At 48.5% G+C, this 21184-nt stretch overlaps 1 protein-coding gene across 1 annotated transcript in view; it reads right to left on the reverse strand.

Annotated features, from left to right (window-relative positions):
* LOC146869605 (E3 ubiquitin-protein ligase TRIM39-like) overlaps positions 1-21184 on the reverse strand; it is a 98355-nt gene that overhangs the window by 16116 nt on the left and 61055 nt on the right. The window contains exon 5 of the mRNA XM_085608559.1: positions 8337-8389. Within this exon, the coding sequence (XP_085464685.1) occupies positions 8337-8389 (53 nt within the window). The remainder of the gene's footprint in view (positions 1-8336; positions 8390-21184) is intronic.

Here is a 21184-nt window from a genome sequence, read left to right on the forward strand (position 1 = left end):
ATTCTCCTATGGATCCGCCCACTTGTGACATCACTTTTAATGACGTTTCTAATATACGCCTATTGACACGCCTTTCTTCATTACGTATGTGTATGCTTATCTTTTTTATCAGCTGTTACGCCTCCTGCATCTGTCTCAATGTAATGCTTTTCCTATATATGTCGTTACTTGTCAATAATGTATCGTCTATCCCTTCCTGAACCTTCGTGGTGATAGAATATGATACCTATGGTTCGAACCATATTTCCTTGTAAGGAATAAAGCCCTTTAGAACCTCTAATACCACGGATTCTGCCTCTTATTTTTACTGAGTTATTCTTACTAGATTTTACCGCATAAAAAATAGTACAGGTAATTTAAATATTTACCACATAATTGGCGCCCGAACAGGGACACTTTCTCATCTCACGCGCCGGCGGTGCGTTGCAGGTCCGGTCTCCTGCCACAGCTGAACGGACAACTACGCGTACCCGCAGGATTTCCTGTATCTCCCTCCGGCCGAGCGGGGGTGACTGAGGCTGCGATCAACACCCAGACGAGGCGGTGAGAAGTGCGAAGTATCCCGACCAGAGCCTAGCTGAGAGAGCAAGATCCGAGGTATACAGAGGCCCGCCAGGTTCCGAAGTTCCGAGTCGAGTCGAGTCCAGTCCGATCCAGTTCAGTTCCGTTCCGAGGCCTTCCGTTCCGTGCTACCCGGTGAGTACCATTGCCGGGGAGGCATTTAAACGTGCACATTAGTTTGTGCCGGTCAAGACGGGTTTGGGTACACAGATCCGGTCTGCACTGTTTCAGCAGTGTATCTGTACTGTTTAGCAGTATATCTAGTATGTCTTATACATAATCCAGTATTATCTAGTATTAGTGTTATGTCAGTAACCAGTTTTCTTCTAATTATCATTGTTCGTTCTAAATGTTAAATATTAAATGTTTTAATATGTTTTAGAATCGTGGTATGAATGAGTAGTCATTATTGTGTTTATTCTATTAATTGTGTTCAAAATCAAGTAACAAGGTTTAAAGATGCCGCTCTTTTCAAAACTAAGACAGATCAAAACTAGAAAAGGGGTACTCGAAGAAGCTGTTCCCATTCCACCTAGGGACACCCCAGGGTACTTTATGTACCATAAGCACGGCCTAGATGCCGTATTATTTCTTGATTTATGGGTGGACTACACCAAGGATTTACCAGAAAGTCAGAGGTGGCCCGCAGCTGGGACATGGGATGCAGATTGCATCATGAGAGTCGAAGAAGAATTATGGAAAAAGAAAGCCAGACAGTCACAGAAAGATGCCATTGAATTATGGCGTAAAGAATCGCATAGACGCACAGAGAAAGCGCTCAGATTAGAAGAGAAAAATAGGGAGAATTCAAATAAAGCCCGAGAAAATCTATTAATTGAGGAGGGTACCCGAGTAAAATCAGAACAAGTAGACAGACAACGAAACGCTCTTATGAATGGTATGTATCCTCTTCTGGCCGAAGGGTTACCTAAGGCCATCCCAGAAATACCAAAAGACTTGACACCTCCATTACTCCCGTTAAAAGCACATCCCAAGACCGCGAAAGATATTTTCCTTTCTTCCTATTTAGACGATACAGCTCCCGAATATGTTAATGTTACGCCACACGCACCGCCTGCCGATGGTGCTCAACGCCAAGATCATCCGTCTGTACCTCCGCAACAACAAACTCCTACACACATTCCAACAGGCCCATCTGTTTCTACCGTTTTTCCCGCATCTACAGTTTCTGTCTTACATCCAACCAATCCTTTCGTGCCCAGCACCTCAGACGGTGCTACAGGAGGTACGGCAGACATTTTCGCCACGCCACCCCGAGGAAATAAATTATCCCTTAGAGATTTAGCACACCAACGTACACCCAAACTAGCAACTCCCGACATGTTTAAAGAACTTCTAGTGGATTGTAGATATGATCCTGTGCCCGGTAAACGGGACGAAATGCTGCTGTCATCATTACGTATACGACGAGCTACAATGTATTTAATGATGCTACCAGGAATGACGGCACATTTAGAAAATATATATCACTTTGTCCAATCAGGGCGAGGCCCTGAAAGTATTAACGAAGCCATGGAATATCAGAAAGCAGAGGTACAGGGGCAATTGTTACGCTTCTTCATAAACTGTGTGATCAGAAATCAAGATAGGCCTGGGGTAGATCCGGATGAAATGCAAAAACTTGCCAAATGGGGTCGGAATATATCAGAAGGGAAACATGATAAACAGACATGTATAGTAGCTATGTGCCGAAAGATCCGCAAAGAAGTAGAACGAATACATAAAGAAAGATTAGAGACAGACGAACCTGAACCAGAAGGAGAGGAGGAGGAAGAATCAGAAATGCCCACAGGACAGTTAGACACGATGGCTTATGTAGGTAGAGGAAGACCTTTTAATAATACTAGATGTTTTAATGATCCAATACGTCCAGAATGTAACAGTAATTTTAAAACCCCTATCATAAATATAAGGTCTCCTGAACACTTATTCCAAGCTGCTGATAAATTACTCCGAGATCGAAGGGGGTATCATATGCTCGATTCCATGGATGAACAAGAATTAGCCAGGTCAGCAGTACAATGGGCGGACAGTCCCGGAAAATACAGTGATGATGCACTAGCACACACGTTTTTGAACCTTACCCCAGATGAACAGCGTTTAGCTGGTATATACATGATTCAACACCTCCTTATATTATATAAAAGCCAACACTCCGATCCTGGTCCCCTACCTGACATATTGACAGAATTACTCACGAATAGGTGGAGAGGTTCAGGTACTGATTTAATTAAAGAAATTCTAGAATTTCGAAACCAGTATATTGTTTTCGTATGCCCAGAACATGTTTCAGTTCCCATCAAGGAAAGAATAACGTATTACATGGACAGACAGAATCCCTTACGCGAAGTACACCCAATAAAAGGTGATGACAATAATTTTAAACGCGTGTTTGTGTACACGCCCATAACTAAAATTGAATTATTAGAAATGAAGAAAGTAGTACCTAGCCATGACAAAGACCCAGCAGGTTTCCACCGTGAGATAAAAGACATGTTGCTCATGGGAGAGTATACTTATCCTGACATTATGAAAATATTAAAAGTATTAATGCCTGCCGGCATTTACGAAAAACTCAAGGAAAAGGACTGGGAGGTGGGAGAGCAAAAGATAGATTGGACAGCATTAGAAACCGAAGAAAAGGCCCGAGCTGCAGGTTCAGGGCTTGGGGAAAAGACTACAGCATTACCAGGATTACTAGTGCAAGTATTGCCACGTTTATTAACTACGAAAACGGAAGACTGGGGTGCAATCTCAGCCTGTAAACAAAAACAAGATGAAGACACTAGTGATTTCTATGCCCGATTTGAAAAATGTTTTGGTATTAATAGTGGCATAAAAGCAAGTAGCGAGTCATATCCACATCTGTTTGTGACAAAATTAGTTGAAAACTCCCTGCCCCAAGTTAAGAATAGAGTATTGAAATTCGAGAGTACCTGGCAAGGTAACACCCCGTCACAAATGTTACAAATGTTACAATATCACCACAATAGAATTAGAGAAGAACAAGAACATGAACAAAAACGTATGAAAGACACGAAAATGAAGATGCTTGTTGCCCAGTCGGTTCCAGCTGACAGTCATAGACAGTCCAATGATTCAGTAGGTCCTGTAAAAGGGACATGCAACTATTGTAAGCCAGATACACCAGAATCCAGGTACCTGGACTTGGTCCGGTTGGTTTTGGAGCGTGTTGTCAGCCTGGGGATGGAGGATCCTGTCCTTCCTAGGTATTGGCTTTCTCATACTATTCAGTTGTTGCTTATGTCTACAATGTGGGCCAGCGATTTGTGGTCTGTGTGCCACATCGTGTATCCCACCTTCAAGTTTTCATTCAAGATCCCGGAAGAAGAAAGAAGAACAAATGATGCTATATGAACAGATTGATGGATTACTGAAGATCGATATCTCATAAAGGGTCCGTAGGGGACAAGGAGGGAATGAGGAAATATGAATTTTGTGATCAGTTATGTCCCCTATCTTGGACCCCAACGGCTCCATGTACATGCTACGAGTACATGTATGTTCCCTCCAGTTCCAGCTATGAAGACGCAAATACATGTGCGTCCAACGTCAACATGCCCTCTTTCAGATCCGCCATAAATGGGTCGGATATTCCATTCCTAAGTATGAAAGGCCACCGATTTTATGTGGTTCACTTTCCACGTTTTACAGTTCATGCAAGTAGGCCCTGAATTCTGCCATCAAGCCTTTTCCTGTCTTCTGCCTCTGAAAGCTCCAGTCTGAGCTCGCATCTGTATCCATGAACTTTGTCCTACTCCATGCGCGGCTAACGGTGCCTGACACGGCCTGTTGCCTGCCAAAAACTGTATTCAGCCTTCAGGTTATCTGCTCCGCTCCTCGTCCAATGCATTCCTGTCTAGCAGTTTAGGTAAACATTCCTCCAGCTACCGTGAAAAGGGCCCGGCTTCACTGTCTTCATACAAGTAATTCATAGCCCTGTTACCATGCCCCCCTCGCATCTCATGTAGACACTTAGACGCTTGCACACGCATTAACAGTCAGTATAGAATAGATTCTGTTCGAGAGACCTTCTCCTTTTGGATAATACAGTTCCTTCAACATAAGATATTAGATATGATTTGGGATTAGGTTGACCTGACCCTCCAGACTTCTGTCTCCACATGTAGAGCTAAATGTCAATTCCCCTGCACCCCCTAGTTGCACGTCAATCACACGTCATGCGGCTGCGCGCGCATCTCTGCCAAGTATTTCTGCTGACACTGCAGGATTCTCCTATGGATCCGCCCACTTGTGACATCACTTTTAATGACGTTTCTAATATACGCCTATTGACACGCCTTTCTTCATTACGTATGTGTATGCTTATCTTTTTTATCAGCTGTTACGCCTCCTGCATCTGTCTCAATGTAATGCTTTTCCTATATATGTCGTTACTTGTCAATAATGTATCGTCTATCCCTTCCTGAACCTTCGTGGTGATGGAATATGATACCTATGGTTCGAACCATATTTCCTTGTAAGGAATAAAGCCCTTTAGAACCTCTAATACCACGGATTCTGCCTCTTATTTTTACTGAGTTATTCTTACTAGATTTTACCGCATAAAAAATAGTACAGGTAATTTAAATATTTACCACAGAGCAAAGTCTAGTAATTAATCACTTCTTCATCATTACTGTTATGTCCTTTTCGCTATACATTGCACAGTCACTTTATTTCCGAGAGTCACTTCGCAATAAAGGGGGAAAAAAGGTTCCTAGAAGGGCAACTAATGAATTCTGTAAATATTGCCTCTAGATCCGAAGGTATTCTGTATTTGATGAGCCTAATGTTGGATGTTTTTTTATATATTCTTTTAATTGATGTTTCATATTTTTTAACTTGTTTTATTAACTGATGGATGTAATAATGGAATTGCTTTTAAGATATTGGATATCGAAATAAAGCTATTTGAATTGAATTGAATTGATTACCACATGCAGTATTCCCACGTGCATGATTGCCATGTGCAGCATAACCACATGCAGTATTACCATATGCAGGATTACCACATGCAGTATAGCCATGTGCAGCATAACCACATGCAGTATTACCACATACAGGGTTACCACATGCAGTATTACCACATGCGGTTCCACTCAACCAGATATTACTGGGGACACATTCCATTTTGGCTGAAATTACAGAAATTGTAGCAGGAAAACGACAAATAGTATTCAGGAATTATCTGCAGAAATCAGTGCAGCAGTACTCTACTGTTGTCTTGTGTTGTGTGTGTGCATGCATGGCATGAGTGCATATGTGCGTGATGCGACGGGCCTAACTGCAAGTGCAGGGTGTGAGTGTGGACTGTGAGGGAAGATCTTATAAACTGTGTGTATGTGCAATAGGTCAGTGTAGGTGCATGCGCTAGGTCAGTGTAGGTGCATGTGCTAGGTCAGTGTAGGGTCACAAGCGAGCTCAGAGTAGGTTCATGATCTGGGTCAGTGTTGGTTTATGAGCTAGATCAGTGTAGACGCATGTGTTAGGTCAGTGTCAGTGCATGCACTAGGTCAGTGTAGACGCATGTGGTAGGTCAGTGTAGATGCATGCACTAGGTCAGTGTAGATGCATGTGGTAGGTCAGTGCAGATGCACGCCCTAGGTCAGTGTACGTGCATGCGCTAGGTCATTGTATGTGCATGTGCTAGGTCAGTGTAGGTGCATGCTCTAGGTCAGTGTAGGTGCATGCGCTAGGTCAGTGTAGGTGCATGCGCTAGGTCAGTGTAGGTGCATGGACTAGGTCAGTGTAGGTGCATGCGCTAGGTCAGTGTAGGTGCATGGACTAGGTCAGTGTAGGTGCATGCGCTAGGTCAGTATAGGTGCATGCACTAGGTCAGTGTACATGCATGCACTAGATCAGTGTAGACGCATGTGTTAGGTCAGTGTAGATGCACGCCCTAGGTCAGTGTAGGTGCATGTGCTAGGTCAGTGTAGGTGCATGTGCTAGGTCAGTGTAGGTGCATGCGCTAGGTCAGTGTAGGTGCATGCTCTAGGTCAGTGTAGGTGCATGCGCTAGGTCAGTGTAGGTGCATGCGCTAGGTCAGTGTAGGTGCATGTACTAGGTCAGTGTAGGTGCATGTGCTAGGTCAGTGTAGGTGCATGGACTAGGTCAATGTAGGTGCATGCGCTAGGTCAGTGTAGGTGCATGCACTAGGTCAGTGTAGGTGCATGCACTAGGTCAGTGTACATGCATGCACTAGATCAGTGTAGATGCATGTGTTAGGTCAGTGTAGTTGCATGAGCTGGGTCCGTGTAGATTAGGTTAGTGCGGGTGCATGTGCCAGGTCAGTTTAGATGCATGCGTTGGGTCCGTGTAGAGCATGCGTAAGGTCAGTGTAGTTGCATGCGTTGGGTCCGTGTAGATGCTTGCGCTAGGTTAGTGTAAGTGCATGTGCTAGGTCAGTTTAGATGCATGCGTTGGGTCCGTGTAGATGCATGCTCTAGTTCCCTGTTGGTGCTAAAACTCTGGGAAATAGAATGTTATGTGGTAAATACCAAATTTTGAGGTAATTTCCCATTCACTAGTCCCAGAATACTGCAGTAACTGAGTTGCTCGCAGTTGTCAAGCCTAGAAGTATCATTAATGCGAGGTGTGAAATTACAGCATCTGAATTTCCAATAAACTTAGCATGAATTTCCAAGGGAAAGAATGATTTAAACAAAGGAAATGCGGCAGCACGTATACAGAATGGAGATAAGCAGAAATCTAGAAAAATCTGGAAAAGACAAAGTTTAGAGACACACATCAAGTAACTGTACCCTGACGTGAGTGCACGTTACCACTAAATGCCATACAATACCCTACCAGACCACACCATACCATATCGCCATCCCATTCAATCCATTACCACCATAACAAACTATGCCATACCACTATACCAAATTATACAATGATCTCACCCTATAGTACACTATACCATACCATCATAACATTCCATAACATACCAGTCCACACCATCCCATCTGATCCCATTCCACCATAATATCCATAACATACCATACATACCATACCATTCCGTAGCACACCACACAACACCACACCATAGCACACCACACTACACCACAACATACCATAGCATACCACACCACACCACATCATAGCATACCACACCATACCACACCACACCATACCATAGCACACCACACCATACCACACCATACCACAGCATATCATAGCACACAACACCATACCACATCATACCATAACATGCCACAACATACCATAGCCCACCACACCATACCATAGCACACCACGCCACACCGTACCATAGCCCACCACACCATACCATAGCACACCACACCATACCACACCATACCATAGCACACCATACCATAGCACACCTCACCATACCATAGCACACCACACCATACCATAGCCCACCACACCATCCCATAGCACACCACACCACACCATATCATACCATACCACACCACACCACACCATACCACACCATACCATAGCACACCACACCATACCACACCACACCATAGCACACCACACCATAGCACACCACACCATACCATACCATACCATACCACACCACACCACACCATACCATACCTAGCGCTGGGACACTCCCGGGTAGCCATGGGCTTTACAAATGCCCTTTCATTCATTCATACCATAGCACACCACACCACACCATACCATACCACACCACACCATATCATACCATATCATAGTCATAAACAGTAATATTCAGAGCTAATCATCACAATGGTATTTACCTTTATAACTCTTCACCACCACCTCTGGGCTCTGAATCTTCACATTATTACACCTGTAATAACACACACATCATCTTTGTATTAAAGAACAATGACAGCTACAGGAACAAAGGATGACCATCACATAGGACCTGTATTTGAAATACGATTCAGTATTAAGAGCAGCGCCTGCGGACTAGAACTCAGTGTGAGTTACTGTTCATACACAACAGTCAAAGCTCTAACGATATCCAAAAGTACCGTTAACATCTTATGACAGGATGTGGTTGTTCTAAGGCAGATAGCTCAGTGAGACCAGCGCGCTTCATGTGATGCCACGGAGTGCCACAGCGTGGGTCTCAAGGAGTGGCCGTTAGCTCAATGAGAGGGGGGCAGAGACAGGTTACATCTGCTCCTGGTGGAGTCTTGTGTATATACTTAATACCTTCCTACCTGAGGTCCACGTGAAATCCCGACAGCACCCACAACACAACATTATCACATCCACTCCCTGCCGGTGTAAATCTTGTCACCATTCTCTACAGCTAAGATATTGGAGAGAGGAAGATTTGAACCCAGACCGCTTAGTAATGAAAAACTGGTTGCAAAACAAAAACTCCCAAGTCGTACAGAACAGCAGATTTTAGGCTGTAGGGGAAGGATCACAGTGGGAGAGACAAGGGAACAGGTTCGGAGGCTCAGTAAAGGGAAAGCAGCAAACCCAGACGGGATCACAGAGTGAGAGATAAGGGAACAGGTTAGGAGGGATAGTAAAGGGAAAGCAGCAGGCCCAGGCGGGATCACAGAGGGAGAGATAAGGGAACAGGTTAGGAGGCTCAGTGAAGGGAAAGCAACAGGCCCAGGCGGGATTACAGAGTGAGAGATAAGGGAACAGGTTTGGAGACTCGGTAATGGGAAAGCAGCAGGCCCAGGCGGGATCACAGAGGTAGAGAAAAGGGAACAGGTTAGGAGGCTCAGTAAAAGGGAAGGCAGCAGGCCCAGGCGGGATCACAGAGGGGGGGATAAGGGAACAGGTTAGGAGGCTCAGTAAATGGAAAGCAGCAGGCCAGACGGGATCACAGAGGGAGAGATAAGGGAACAGGTTAGGAGGCTCAGTAAAGGGAAAGCAGCAGGCCCAGGCGGGATCCCATCTGAATCCTCTTTCTGTTTCTGGGTATCTTATTTTAATGAGATATCTCTGGAAGGCTGTTAAATTCCACCTTCCCGGTATGAGGCACCTGTAGTTATGATCCTTAAGCCGGGTAAAGGTGCTAGGTTAGGAGATTCCTATAGACCAATATCTTAGATGAACTGTGATTACAAAATGATTACAGGAATCTTGGCTAAAAGGTTATCAGCTGTCCTTCAAAAGTTGATCCATTTCGATCATAAGTGGTTTGTGCCTGGAAGGAAGGTGTATAAATTAACCCAATGACTTATCGGTGCGAATGATATGGCCGAGGCCTTTAATCTCCTGTTGACAATCGCAAGAATCGATGCTGATAAAGCATTTGATACGGTTGATTGGGTCTATCTTTGGGAGGTATTGCAGGATTATCGTTTCCGCAGCAATGTTACCGAAGTTGTGCAAATGCTATACAAGGTGCCGGTCGCTAAGATTTTGGATGGCAAACTTACAGCTTCGTTTCAGATATCCAGGGGAACTAGACAGCAGTGTCCTGTGGCGCCAATTCTGTTCCGTGTATATATTGAGCCCTTTTCCCAGATGATTCGGCAGGATTAGACCATTCTTCCCTTTGAAGCTGCAGGGTTACCAACCAGACTAGCACTGCATGCTGATGACATAGTTCCGTATGCATCGAAGCCAGAGCTCTGTGTTCCACAGCTTGAGACGCATGCCAGAGATTTTGGGAGTCTGTCAGGGTATCTAATCAATAAGGTAAAGACCGGGCTAAAGAGAAAGTAGGGCTTCAAACCAGAAATCAGATTAGGAATCATGGGCGCATCGGAACTCAGAGTTTGAGGAAATATCGGATGTAAACTTAACTAGGGTATCCCACTGTCAATTAGGAAAAAAATCAATGCTGATATGACAAATGATACATTTATTTATGTGAACAAAATCACGTCCTTATTAACAAATTTACCCGATGTGAACGCCGCATCAACCCGACTCGCATATACGTAGCCTGGCAAGCACTGAGACCGAGGCCCAAGGTTACTGATTGACAGGCCACAGGTGGGGTGGCACGTAGCCGGCAGACAAATGCATGGACGGGAAACCCGAGATCAATCCCACAGATTAGTGAAGAGACAATACAATTGTTAAGGGATATTGGCCCCAATAAAGCGCACAGGGGGTACGCGCGCTCCAAAAGCAGCATAAAGTCAGATGCCACATGAGTTAGGAACATAGAGCAAATTAGAACACAGAACACGCAGTGATCAAGTGCTCCCCGTGGCAGACATCTGGACACTTTAACCACTGGCTGCATTTTGTCCTTGCAAGGTCGAGGCCCACCTGGATTATCAATTAAAATTAATTTATGAATCTAGAGGGAGCAACTTACATTCCCCTCCCTACAAGGATCTCCAGAAACATTTTATTGCCTATAATGAATTGTATATAAGAACGCTACAGATTGATTGTAATTTGAGACATTCCTCGGACCCTGTGCCAGTAACTGTTCTCCCGGCCGCTATGTTTAATTAAACAAACTGTTCCTCTTTTGCCAAAGGTTTTTCAAAGGTATTTCATGTTCAAGCAACACTGTGATATAGATGCTCGCCTTACAAGATGGAGAGAAAATCTGCCCCTCGGTATCTATGGGAGGGTGAACACCATTAAGAAGCTGGTTCTTCCGAAGGTGATTGTCTTGTTTAACACTAAACCACTTCCTTTCCACAAAAAGCTTTTGCAGACATTGCAAGGGAGGGTCATCAGCTTAATATGAGCATCCAGGGGAGTCAGGATCGCACGAAAGAAGGAGGAGACTGAAGCAAGGGAGGGTCGGCAGCTTTATATGGGCATCCAGGGGAGCCAGGATCTTACGAAAGAAGCCCCGGAGGAGACTGAAGCAAGGGAGGGTCGGCAGCTTCATACGGCATCCAGGGGAGCCAGGATCTCATGAAAGAAGGAGGAGACTGAAGCCAGGGAGGGTCAGCAGCTTTATATGGGCATCTGGGGGAGCTAGGATCTCACGAAAGAAGCTGCGGAGGAGACTGTAGCAAGGGAGGGTTGGCAGCTTTATATGGGCGTCCAAGGGAGCCAGGATCTCATGAAGGACGCTCTGGAGGAGACTGAAGCAAAGGAGGGTCAGCAGCTTTATATGGGCGTCCAAGGGAGCCAGGATCTCATGAAAAAAGGTCTGGATAAGACTGAAGCAAGGGGGCCTCGCTCCTCCGGGTTGTCAAGCCTATTATTATTCTTTCCAGTTCAAGAATTCCTGGTTCTTGGCTGGAGAGCTAGATAATTCTCACATGGGTCAATTGTATAGAGCCATGTTGAAGCATTTAAGCCTGAAAAGTTTTTTGTTCAAGTTTGGGGACCCAAAGTTTTTAAACAAGGTAGGTTAATGGTACTCTTAACAATCCTGAGGGTGTGGGAATCCTTTAGGAGAATTCTCGGGATAGATTACAATGCGGACTTGGCACCAATTTGGGGCTCTCCTGGAACCCCAGATAAACTTAGTTACCCTCACCAGCATGGCAACCTTTCCACCTGGAGTGACATGACAAGCGCAGCTTTGTTGTTAGTGGTCATCCCAAACGTAGTCAGAGGGGAGCGGTTCGGTGCAGGAGGATTTTCTCGGGTGGGTGAGGGCTAAGTAACAACCTTAAAAAGGGGTTTCCCAGTGGTATTGGGTATTCATTTCCGCAACAGATGAGAAAATGGGAGTCCCATACCTGCACTGGGAAAATGATCTTCTGGCGCTAGCTAAAGAGAAATTATAGCGAGTATCTTTAAATCTGTTATACACTCTGATCAAACCAGCACCACTTAAAAAGAATCATTTGTTTACTCTCCATAGACCTTATTGGTCACCAACGAAGTTGGCTAAGATCACATAGGAACCATTAAAATATTAGAAGTGCGGTGACACAGAGGAGGATGATATACGCATGTTCGTGGACTGCCCGTTATTTGCCTTCTTCTGGTGGTATGTAAGTCAGACGTTTTAAGAAATCAATGGCTGCGAAGTTAAGGTAAGCCCCTACCTGATCCGATTTGGGATGGACTTGTGCCCGCACTGGGACGAGTTAAACTTGGATCAGGCCTCACTGATATTTGTTCTGATATCGCTAGCAAGAACAGAAATCTGTAAGAAATCGATTACTCCCGACCCCCCAAAGGTATCAGAATGGCTCAGATCTTTTAGTGCCCCATACTACCCCTGCAGAAAGGAGAGGTCATGTCACTATACGCTGTAACCTCTAGGCACTGTTACTTCTTAGGATTCTTCTTTTCATCTTTGGCTCCGGCATCCATAGGATCTAGCTGTTCATTTAGCCTATGGTGGATCCATAGGATCAGCATGGCCATTCATTTTATTAATGACAGATAAGATTGGGGGGCGTGGCCAACAAGATGGCCTGGCGGCAGCACTAAAAGACAGCTCCGGCCCAGGCAGAGGCATACTCCATCCTCCTGCCGCCCCCTCGACTCTGAAAATCTTGAAACTGATCTCCGGATAGGGCGGCGCCAGGGGGCATGGAAATAGTGACACCCTGGAGCTGTCTGCAACGCGCTGATGCACAGACCGAGGAGCGGCCTTCAAGTCACTACCTCTCTGCTGGAGACCACCTTGCCTGCCGAAGCTGTGGGGAGGACCTGGGGAGCTGCCGCAAGGAGGTGAACGGAGTGTGGGTGGTAAAGCGGGATGGCTGATACCCCGATAGTGGTGGGGCCGGCCTGCTGACAGAACCTGCAGCCTGTAACGGAGCCCCGGCATGCCTCCGCTCTTGGTGACTGCCTCGCCACGGAGAGACCCCCCAACATGGTGGCTGCATTGATTTACCCCCCTCCTGAGGCCGAGTGCAAGAGAGACTGTGACCGCTGATCCCCTGGACATTGCAGGCACTCCTACATGCCGTGGTGGAGATGAGCCGCGACAACGGTGCGCCCTGGTTGATGCAAATGGCCCTCGGTAGGATGCTGAAGACGGGTGCGTTGGTGGCCCTGGTGGACCCATGGTGCTTGAGGAGGAGCTTTTCTGTGGACTTCCCCCCCCATCCAGGTGCTGTCCAGGGGAATGCCTGGAGGGTATAATAAATGTGGCTGCACACACAAGTGAGCGGCTGCCAGCAATTGTTTATTCGCCCCACCCCGGGATTGAGGGTTGTGCAGAGGAGCGAGAGGAGACTAATAGTCAGCCTTGGCAGCGTGGAGGTGAACTGGACTGGACGTGAGCCCACAATCTTGGTGGCCGGTCCCATTGACTGGTGAGTGGGCTGTGTGACTTGCAACCTGCCATTGATCCTGACATTCTCCTCCTGTAGGATTTTCGCTGGTAACTAGCTCTGAACTAGGAACATGGCGTCCACAGTCACATGAGTGCCTGGTGCGATCCCTGCACAGGCATCTGAACACCGGACCCTGGATTTGAATCAGAACTGGTGGCATGGGGGGGGCGTGGCTTGCTGCCGACGGGAATGGCCGCTCAGTAGCGAGCCTCTGAAGCGCCACTCCCGCAATATCCTGAACCTTCATGCCCCGTGGTCCCGATCCGTGCTGTGAGGTGTCCCTTGTGGTCCCGAGGCTCCCGCCGACCCAGCGGCGAAATTTGGGGCAGATTGGAGGTGGTGCCGAGACGGGGCTCCGTTCCCCGCGTTCTGGACGGTGGCCGGGCTGGGTGAGACGCGTCCTGGATGGATACCGGGACTACGCGAGGTCGCGGCTGCGGCCTGTTTTCTCCGGAGAGCGGCGATTTGAGGCTTGGCGCCTCCAACACTGCAGAAACTTGTTCCGCTGTGTCCTGTGACTTCCCCTGTGGCCCGTGGATTCCAGCTGATCCACGGGGCTGATTGCAGCGAAATTGAGGAGGCGCCGTGGCGGAGCTCCGGGCCCGGTGCTCCGGCCGATATACTGCCTGTAGAGGACGCGCCCCGACCGGGGAGTGTATGGCGTGAGGCCGTGGTTGCGATCGGCCGCTCCTGGAGGTAGGGACTGGGAGCTTGGTGCCTGCGTCGGTGCCGTGGTGGGGCCCGGTGCGGGCGGGCGTGCGCCCCGGCCGACCGGGATGCACAAACATTGCTGGCTGCTGCGAGGGCCCTGCTTGGAGAGGAGTGACCAGACTGCTGCCCTGACGCTACCTGGCCGGTACGCTGTGGGGGTCCTCCCCGGAGGCTGGGTGTCCCGCTAAGAATCGAGTGACTGCGGTTCCGGCGCGATTGGCGTGCTTGCCCCGAGCAGTGGGGGCGGTCCTCCGGCTCCTCTGCCCCAGTAGACCGATCTGGGTTGTTTGGTAATACCCTGTTGGGGTGAAGACATCCAGGGGGTGCCCAATGCCTACACAGCGCTACTTGAACGCAGCGTGCGGGGACCGGCTGGGAGGTCCTCGGTTCCCCGCTCCTGCTGTGTGGCGGGCCTCGGACGCCGGTGGTGATTGGACAACGGGTGGCCCGCGGGACTGGAAGGATGACTTTTCTAGACGATTTGGCACTGGGGCAAATCGACGGACGGCGACGCCTGGCTTCCCCGGGTTGGCAGTGACGGCTGGAACACAACAATACTGAAGAGGCGAACTGAGCGTACAGAGGGCATAGGCCTGCCATATCCTTGGTCCATTGCTGGGTGTCTGGGCCTTAGAGGGGTGTCCCTGCGGCTGGGGTGTAGCCAGCGAAAACCGACAGGCCGGGTGGAGTTCTCCACTGCAGGCGGCGGGGAATAGCGGCTGCGCCCTGTGGCTGGGGAGCGCCCCCTGAGTTGTGATCATGACATCCGGGCGGAGCAACAGAACGGTGGCACAGACTAAACTGGATAAATTCGCATGGCAACACCAGCAGGGCGGTGATCGGGTTGAGATGCCAGCCTCGGACGGCAAGGTAGAACCGGCGAATAAAGACCTTCTGGATGCTATCACTGCTGTCAAGGCGTCCCTTGAAACTCGGATCGATACCGTGGCCACCGATGTGGGTCTGATTCGTGAGGATGTGAGAAATATTGCCGAGTGCGTGGGTGCTGTAGAAAGTGTCACCAAAGAACTGACAAGCGACACTAGCCTTCTCAAACGAGAGGTCGCAGACCTGCGTGCCTCCCATGATGTATTGGCTCGGCAGTTGGATGACTATGAAGGCAGGATGCGCCGGAATAACGTTCGAATTATTGGTGTCCCGGAACGGGCGGATGGACAGGCAGTGGACCTCTTTGTCGAGGACCTGGTCCTCAAGCACCTACAGCCCAGAGGGCTTTCAAAGTGTTTTTCGATTGAAAGAGCCCATCGAGTGCCGGGTGGTCACCCTCGACCAGGGGCACCTCCTCGACCACTTCTTGCCCGAGTGTTTAATTTCCGTGACCGAGACGTTATTCTTCAAACGGCGAGGGCGGCTCCACCCGTCACTGTTGAGAACAGCAAAATCACGTTCTTTCCTGATGTTACCCTAAGAGTCCAGAAACAAAGACGTAGCTTCCTGGAGGTAAAAAAGGCTCTTCATGACCAGGAAGTTAAGTACGCAATGATGTTCCCTGCCAAGCTGCGGATGGAGGCCGATGGAAAATCATGGTTCTTTACTCGCCCGGAGGATGCTTGGGACTGGTTGGAGGGCTGGCACACTGTGGATAAAAAGAAAAAAAAGGGACCATCGGCAGAGGATAAGGCCGAAGATTGGCGCCAACAGAGGCGTTCTCCTTCACGCTCAGACTCTGATGCCCCGGGCCCAGCTGGGGAGCACTAATTCTGGACGTTGGTAAGATGGTATAGTGTTTTGTATGGCTCTCCCTGGAACGTGTTCGGTGGCGGACTAGTAGTCTCACGAGGCTATGATAACTAGGATGGGTGTGCCCCGGGATGTGTGGAGTGTTCACCCCTTTGGTACGTTGTCACCATGGGCCTCCATTGAAGACATTGAGGGGACGATAGACTGGCTTCCGCCGTTGCAGAGTGGTTTTCCTCAAATGTGTACTTATTCGTTAGAAATGTTTTCTAGATAGGCACTGGTGCGACAAATGCCGCTACGATGGAGTTGGCTTGGAGGGGCTCTAGCAATCCAAGCAGTGCTAAGAATTTTCTTTCCTAGTGGGGATGGGGTCGGGTGGGGGGGAAGGATCCTATGCGATGTCAGTTAATATGTTGGGAGTGGGGCGGCACACGTTTCCTCGAATTGTTCATGGGGGGGCGACAGGCGCTCTGCATGTTGGGGGAGGTGGGCGGTTCTAGTCCCGTTATGCAGGGAGGCAGGGTGGGAGATGCCTTATCAGGGGTATCGGCTTGTTTGATTTGGTTTGTTTGGGGTGTTGTTTTTTATTGTTTTCTTGCAGCAGTGCTAAATGGCATTCTGTATCAATACGTGGTACGGAGTACTTTCCTACAGGCTCCTGGTCTCATCGCCTTCGTCCTTATGAAGGGCGAGGTGGCGACTAATGCTGTATTTAGAGTAGTGGCTGAAGGGCCTCACTGCAATGGTCACTCCGATCATTCTAGCATATTACTGTTGGGATCTTATGGCGATGACTAAGGGACTTAGCCTAATGACCTGGAACATCAATGGGCTGGGAGACAAAATCAAACGGGGTATTGTGCAGCAAAATATTTATGGGCACCGACTAGACTTGGTGTTGCTCCAAGAAACGCACCTCATAGGTAACTCCTGTCCGGCCCTGGATAGAAAGGGGTATCGTATGGTAGCGCACTCTGGCTTTACCTCGGGATCCAGAGGGGTGGGGATCCTCCTACGTAAGGGTTGCCCTTATGTGATTCACACTACACGGACCGAACCGCAGGGTAGGTGTGTTGCTTGCTCAGGTAGCTGGGAGGGGAGAGTCCTCAATGTGCTCTCAGTGTATGCACCACCGGGCCTTCAGCGCCAGACCCTAGCAGATGTGGGGACGCTCTTGATGACCTTGCCTGAGGGTGCCCTGGTTATGGGCGGCGACTTTAACTTGACGATGGACGGTGCCATAGACCGCACTCCACCCCGACGGGAAGCTCCACAAGGCTCGCAATTACGCAATTTTAATGATGCGTTCGGCCTGGTAGACATTTGGAGATGGTCACATCCCCGGGACGCACTTTACACTTTTCAATCTGGTGTTCATGGTAGTCACTCACGGCTTGACTACCTGTTCACCCAGGCGCAACAGATTCAACACTTCACTGAGTCCACGAGCTTAGCACGGGGGATATTCGACCACTCCCCGGTAAAATCTATCTTCGGAGCCCGTCGGGTACGGCAACCTGGCCCCATAATGATTCAGCCCTGGTTGTTAAAAATCCCACACATTAGAGACTCCTTGTGGCAGGACACTGATTACTATTTTGAAGAAAACACTGGGTCTGTGGCGTCGGCGATAACGCTATAGGGAGCTTACGGAGCAGTTATCAAGGGACGGGCGTTGTCCATGATAGTGGGACACAGGGCTGAAAGTAAGCGACGAGTTAGCGAGTTAGAGGCGGAGATACTACACCTCGAGCGCGATGTTTCGCATACCCCTGCCCACGAGACCCAACACACACTTAATGTTAAGAGACAGGATTATAGGCAATTGCTCTTTGAAGATGCCAACCGACGCACCCTTGCTACCCGGCACAGAATACATGAGCTGGGTGAGCGCACCGGTAAACTGTTGGCATGGCTGGAACGTAAGGAATTGGCTGCGCGGTGGGTGGGCGCGATCAAAGGGCCGGATGGTGTACTGATCACTGACCCTCAAAAAATTGCCGAAACGTTTGCAAAGTATTATGAGCAAATTTATACTCCGCCACAGAACTCACAGGCACGATGGGCGGTAGACCTCCTTATGAAACACTATAGAAACCTAAGGTCTGAGCAAAATTATTGAAGTGAGCATCAAAAAGGAACAGCAGAACAAATTTATAATGTTAAAGAGTCTTATGACATAGAAACAGAATCCCATCAGCCACCAGACTGGCGTATATCATCCTTTGGGATCCAGTTGTAGTAGTATAACCCTTTGAAAACTTTAGGGCTAGATGAGTAGATAGAGAGAACTCACTCTCCTGCAAAAATGCAATAGATGCAGGGTATTCATTAAGTACCAACAACTCTTTTTATGTGATGGTGACTAATGCAGTGCAAGTGAAGAAAAAGTACATCCCAAAGGATGATATACGCCAGTCTGGTGGCTGACGGGATTCTTTTTCTATGTCATAACTCTTTAACATTATAAATTTGTTCTGCTGTTCCTTTTTGATGCTCACTTCAATAATTTTGCTCAGACCTTAGGTTTCTATAGTGTTTCATATGTATTGATTACAAGGGATTTGAAACCAATAGTTCTATAAATAAGCTTCCCTTGGACCCTCTGTGAAAAAGTTGTTGATAAACGGTAGACCTCCTTGCCACTATTGAAATGCGCTGTGTTTCCCAGCAAGATAATGAGGCCCTGGAGGCGGATATTTCGGTTGAGGAGATTCAAAAAGCCATTCAAGATATCCGGTCCAGCAAGGCCATGGGCGCCAACGGAATCCCGATAGAGACACTGAAACCTATGGCTCTGAAGCTTGCGCCTCACTTGCTGAACTTGTATAATGAGTGTTATGAGACTGGCGTCCTCCCAGCCGATATCCGCACCGCCACCATAGTGGTTATCCGCAAACCCGGTAAACCAGCGGACGAGTGTGCATCGTACCGACCCATTTCCCTGATCACAGTCGAGGCCAAAATTTTAGCCAAACTGCTGGCCAATCGTTTGCTTCCATATCTCACTGCATTGATCCACCCTGACCAGTCGGGATTCATGCCAGGCCGTAATACTGCACGTAATTTGCGCCATGTTCACGGGGCACTGGGCCGTGCTGCAACACTCCAAGAAGAAGCACTTTTGCTCGCGCTGGATGCCAAAATGGCATTTGATACGGTGGCGTGGGAGTATCTCTTCGATGTCCTGGCTCGTGTGGGGTTGGGTCTCCGGCTGATCGGATGGATCAGACTGTTATATAACTTGCCCACGGCACACGTATCAGTTAACAACCACCGTTCGAGCTCCTTCTCCCTATGCCGTGGCACGAGACAGGGTTGTCCACTGTCGCCGCTTCTTTTTGCCTTGGCACTTGAGCCGCTTGCGGTCTGGATCCGGGGTGACCCTGAAATCAGAGGCCTTAAATGGACTGCAGATCATGAAGACCGTATTTCTTTGTATGCGGACGATATTTTGCTGTACCTAGCTTCGCCGGCGCGCTCCATCTGTCGGGTACTTCATATTTTTCATATTTTTGGGGCCCACTCCTCCAAATCCCAGATGTACCCCCTTTGGGGTGACCCATCACACAGTCCCAGGGGGTATAACATTCCGGTGGCATCACAGGGTTTCCAATACCTCGGCATCTTTATAACATTAAACCCATTCCTATTTCATGAGCGAAACCTAGTGGGCCCATTGCAGCGGTTCAGGGCAGATGTGGTCCATTGGAAGACATTGCCCCTCACACTCCTGGATCGGGCAGCCCTTTTTAAGATGCTAGACCTCCCCCGCCTTCTCTATGCCCTACAGAAGACGCCCATCCCGATTCCCGAATCCTATTTTTTGAAGATTGAGGCAGCAATTAGAGGTTTGTTATGGGATACCGGGCCGCCTCGAATCGCAATGCAGAAACTCACTATGGGCTGGTACGATGGCGGGATAGGCTTGCCGGACATACGCCTTTATTACCAGGCAGCACAATTGATAGCAGTCAACCAGTGGGTGTTCAGATCTCACGATGATCCCAGTTTCCGTACTGAACGCTGGCTTTTGGGAAAGGGAGGGTATAACAGAGCACTATACTCAAACCAAAAAAAAATCTAGGCTTGACTGGCCCTACGGCCCGGACGGTGGAAATCTGGCACAGGCTCCAACGGCGCATGGGTTGGTACGGACGGCTAACTAAGGCCACCCCACTCTGGGAGCCTGATTGTCTGGGGCGTCTGAGCACCTGCGCAGGTTTCGATAAATGGGACCTTATTGGTATCTCTACGGTGGGGGATGTATGGATTAAAGGAAAAAAGGCATCATTCGCGGAGCTCCAGCTTAAATATCAGATCGCACCCTCACACGAGTATTTTCGATATCTTCATATTAGCCATGCTATCGACGGCGCCCTTCCTGCTGGTGCCCCCCTTCCAGACTCCTCTCCTTTGGAGGACAGGCTGTTGCTGGACCCAATGGACCGTAGGGCTATCTACTTGACGTATAAGAAGTTAATTAATAATCGTACCGACCCAATGCGGAAATTAAGGGCCAGGTGGGAGACAGACTTGGGAGAAATGGCTGACGAGGACTGGACTGAAGCGCCATCTTCCCCTCGTGAGGTAGCAATACCGATGCGACTTCGCCTCGTTCAGCTCAAAATTCTGCATCGTGTGCATTTTGATGCTAAACTGTTGTATAAATTGGGAAGACGTCCAGATACGCTCTGGCTACGACACTGTCACCAGATAGGTACATTTCTACACATTCTACGGGCTTGCCCCCATATTCAGCAGTACTGGATAGAAGTCACCCGACAGATGGCGAGGTCCATAGATAAGCCCATTACCCCCTCTCCCCAGCTCTGCCTCCTTAATGTGTGGGAAGATACGGACCTCACCCAGGCGGAGCAGGAGTGGTCGGCCGTGGGTTGGGCCATTGCTAAAAGGAATATTGCCCAGAAATGGGGGATAGACACCATGCCGCTGCTGCGCGTATGGGCCACTGATATGGATCAGGCCATGGTGGCGGAGAAAATGGTATACAAAAGTCGAGGCTGCCAGCG

Source organism: Triturus cristatus, chromosome 1_1 (genome assembly GCF_964204655.1).
Source record: "Triturus cristatus chromosome 1_1, aTriCri1.1, whole genome shotgun sequence".
NCBI classification, from domain to species: Eukaryota; Metazoa; Chordata; class Amphibia; order Caudata; family Salamandridae; genus Triturus; species Triturus cristatus.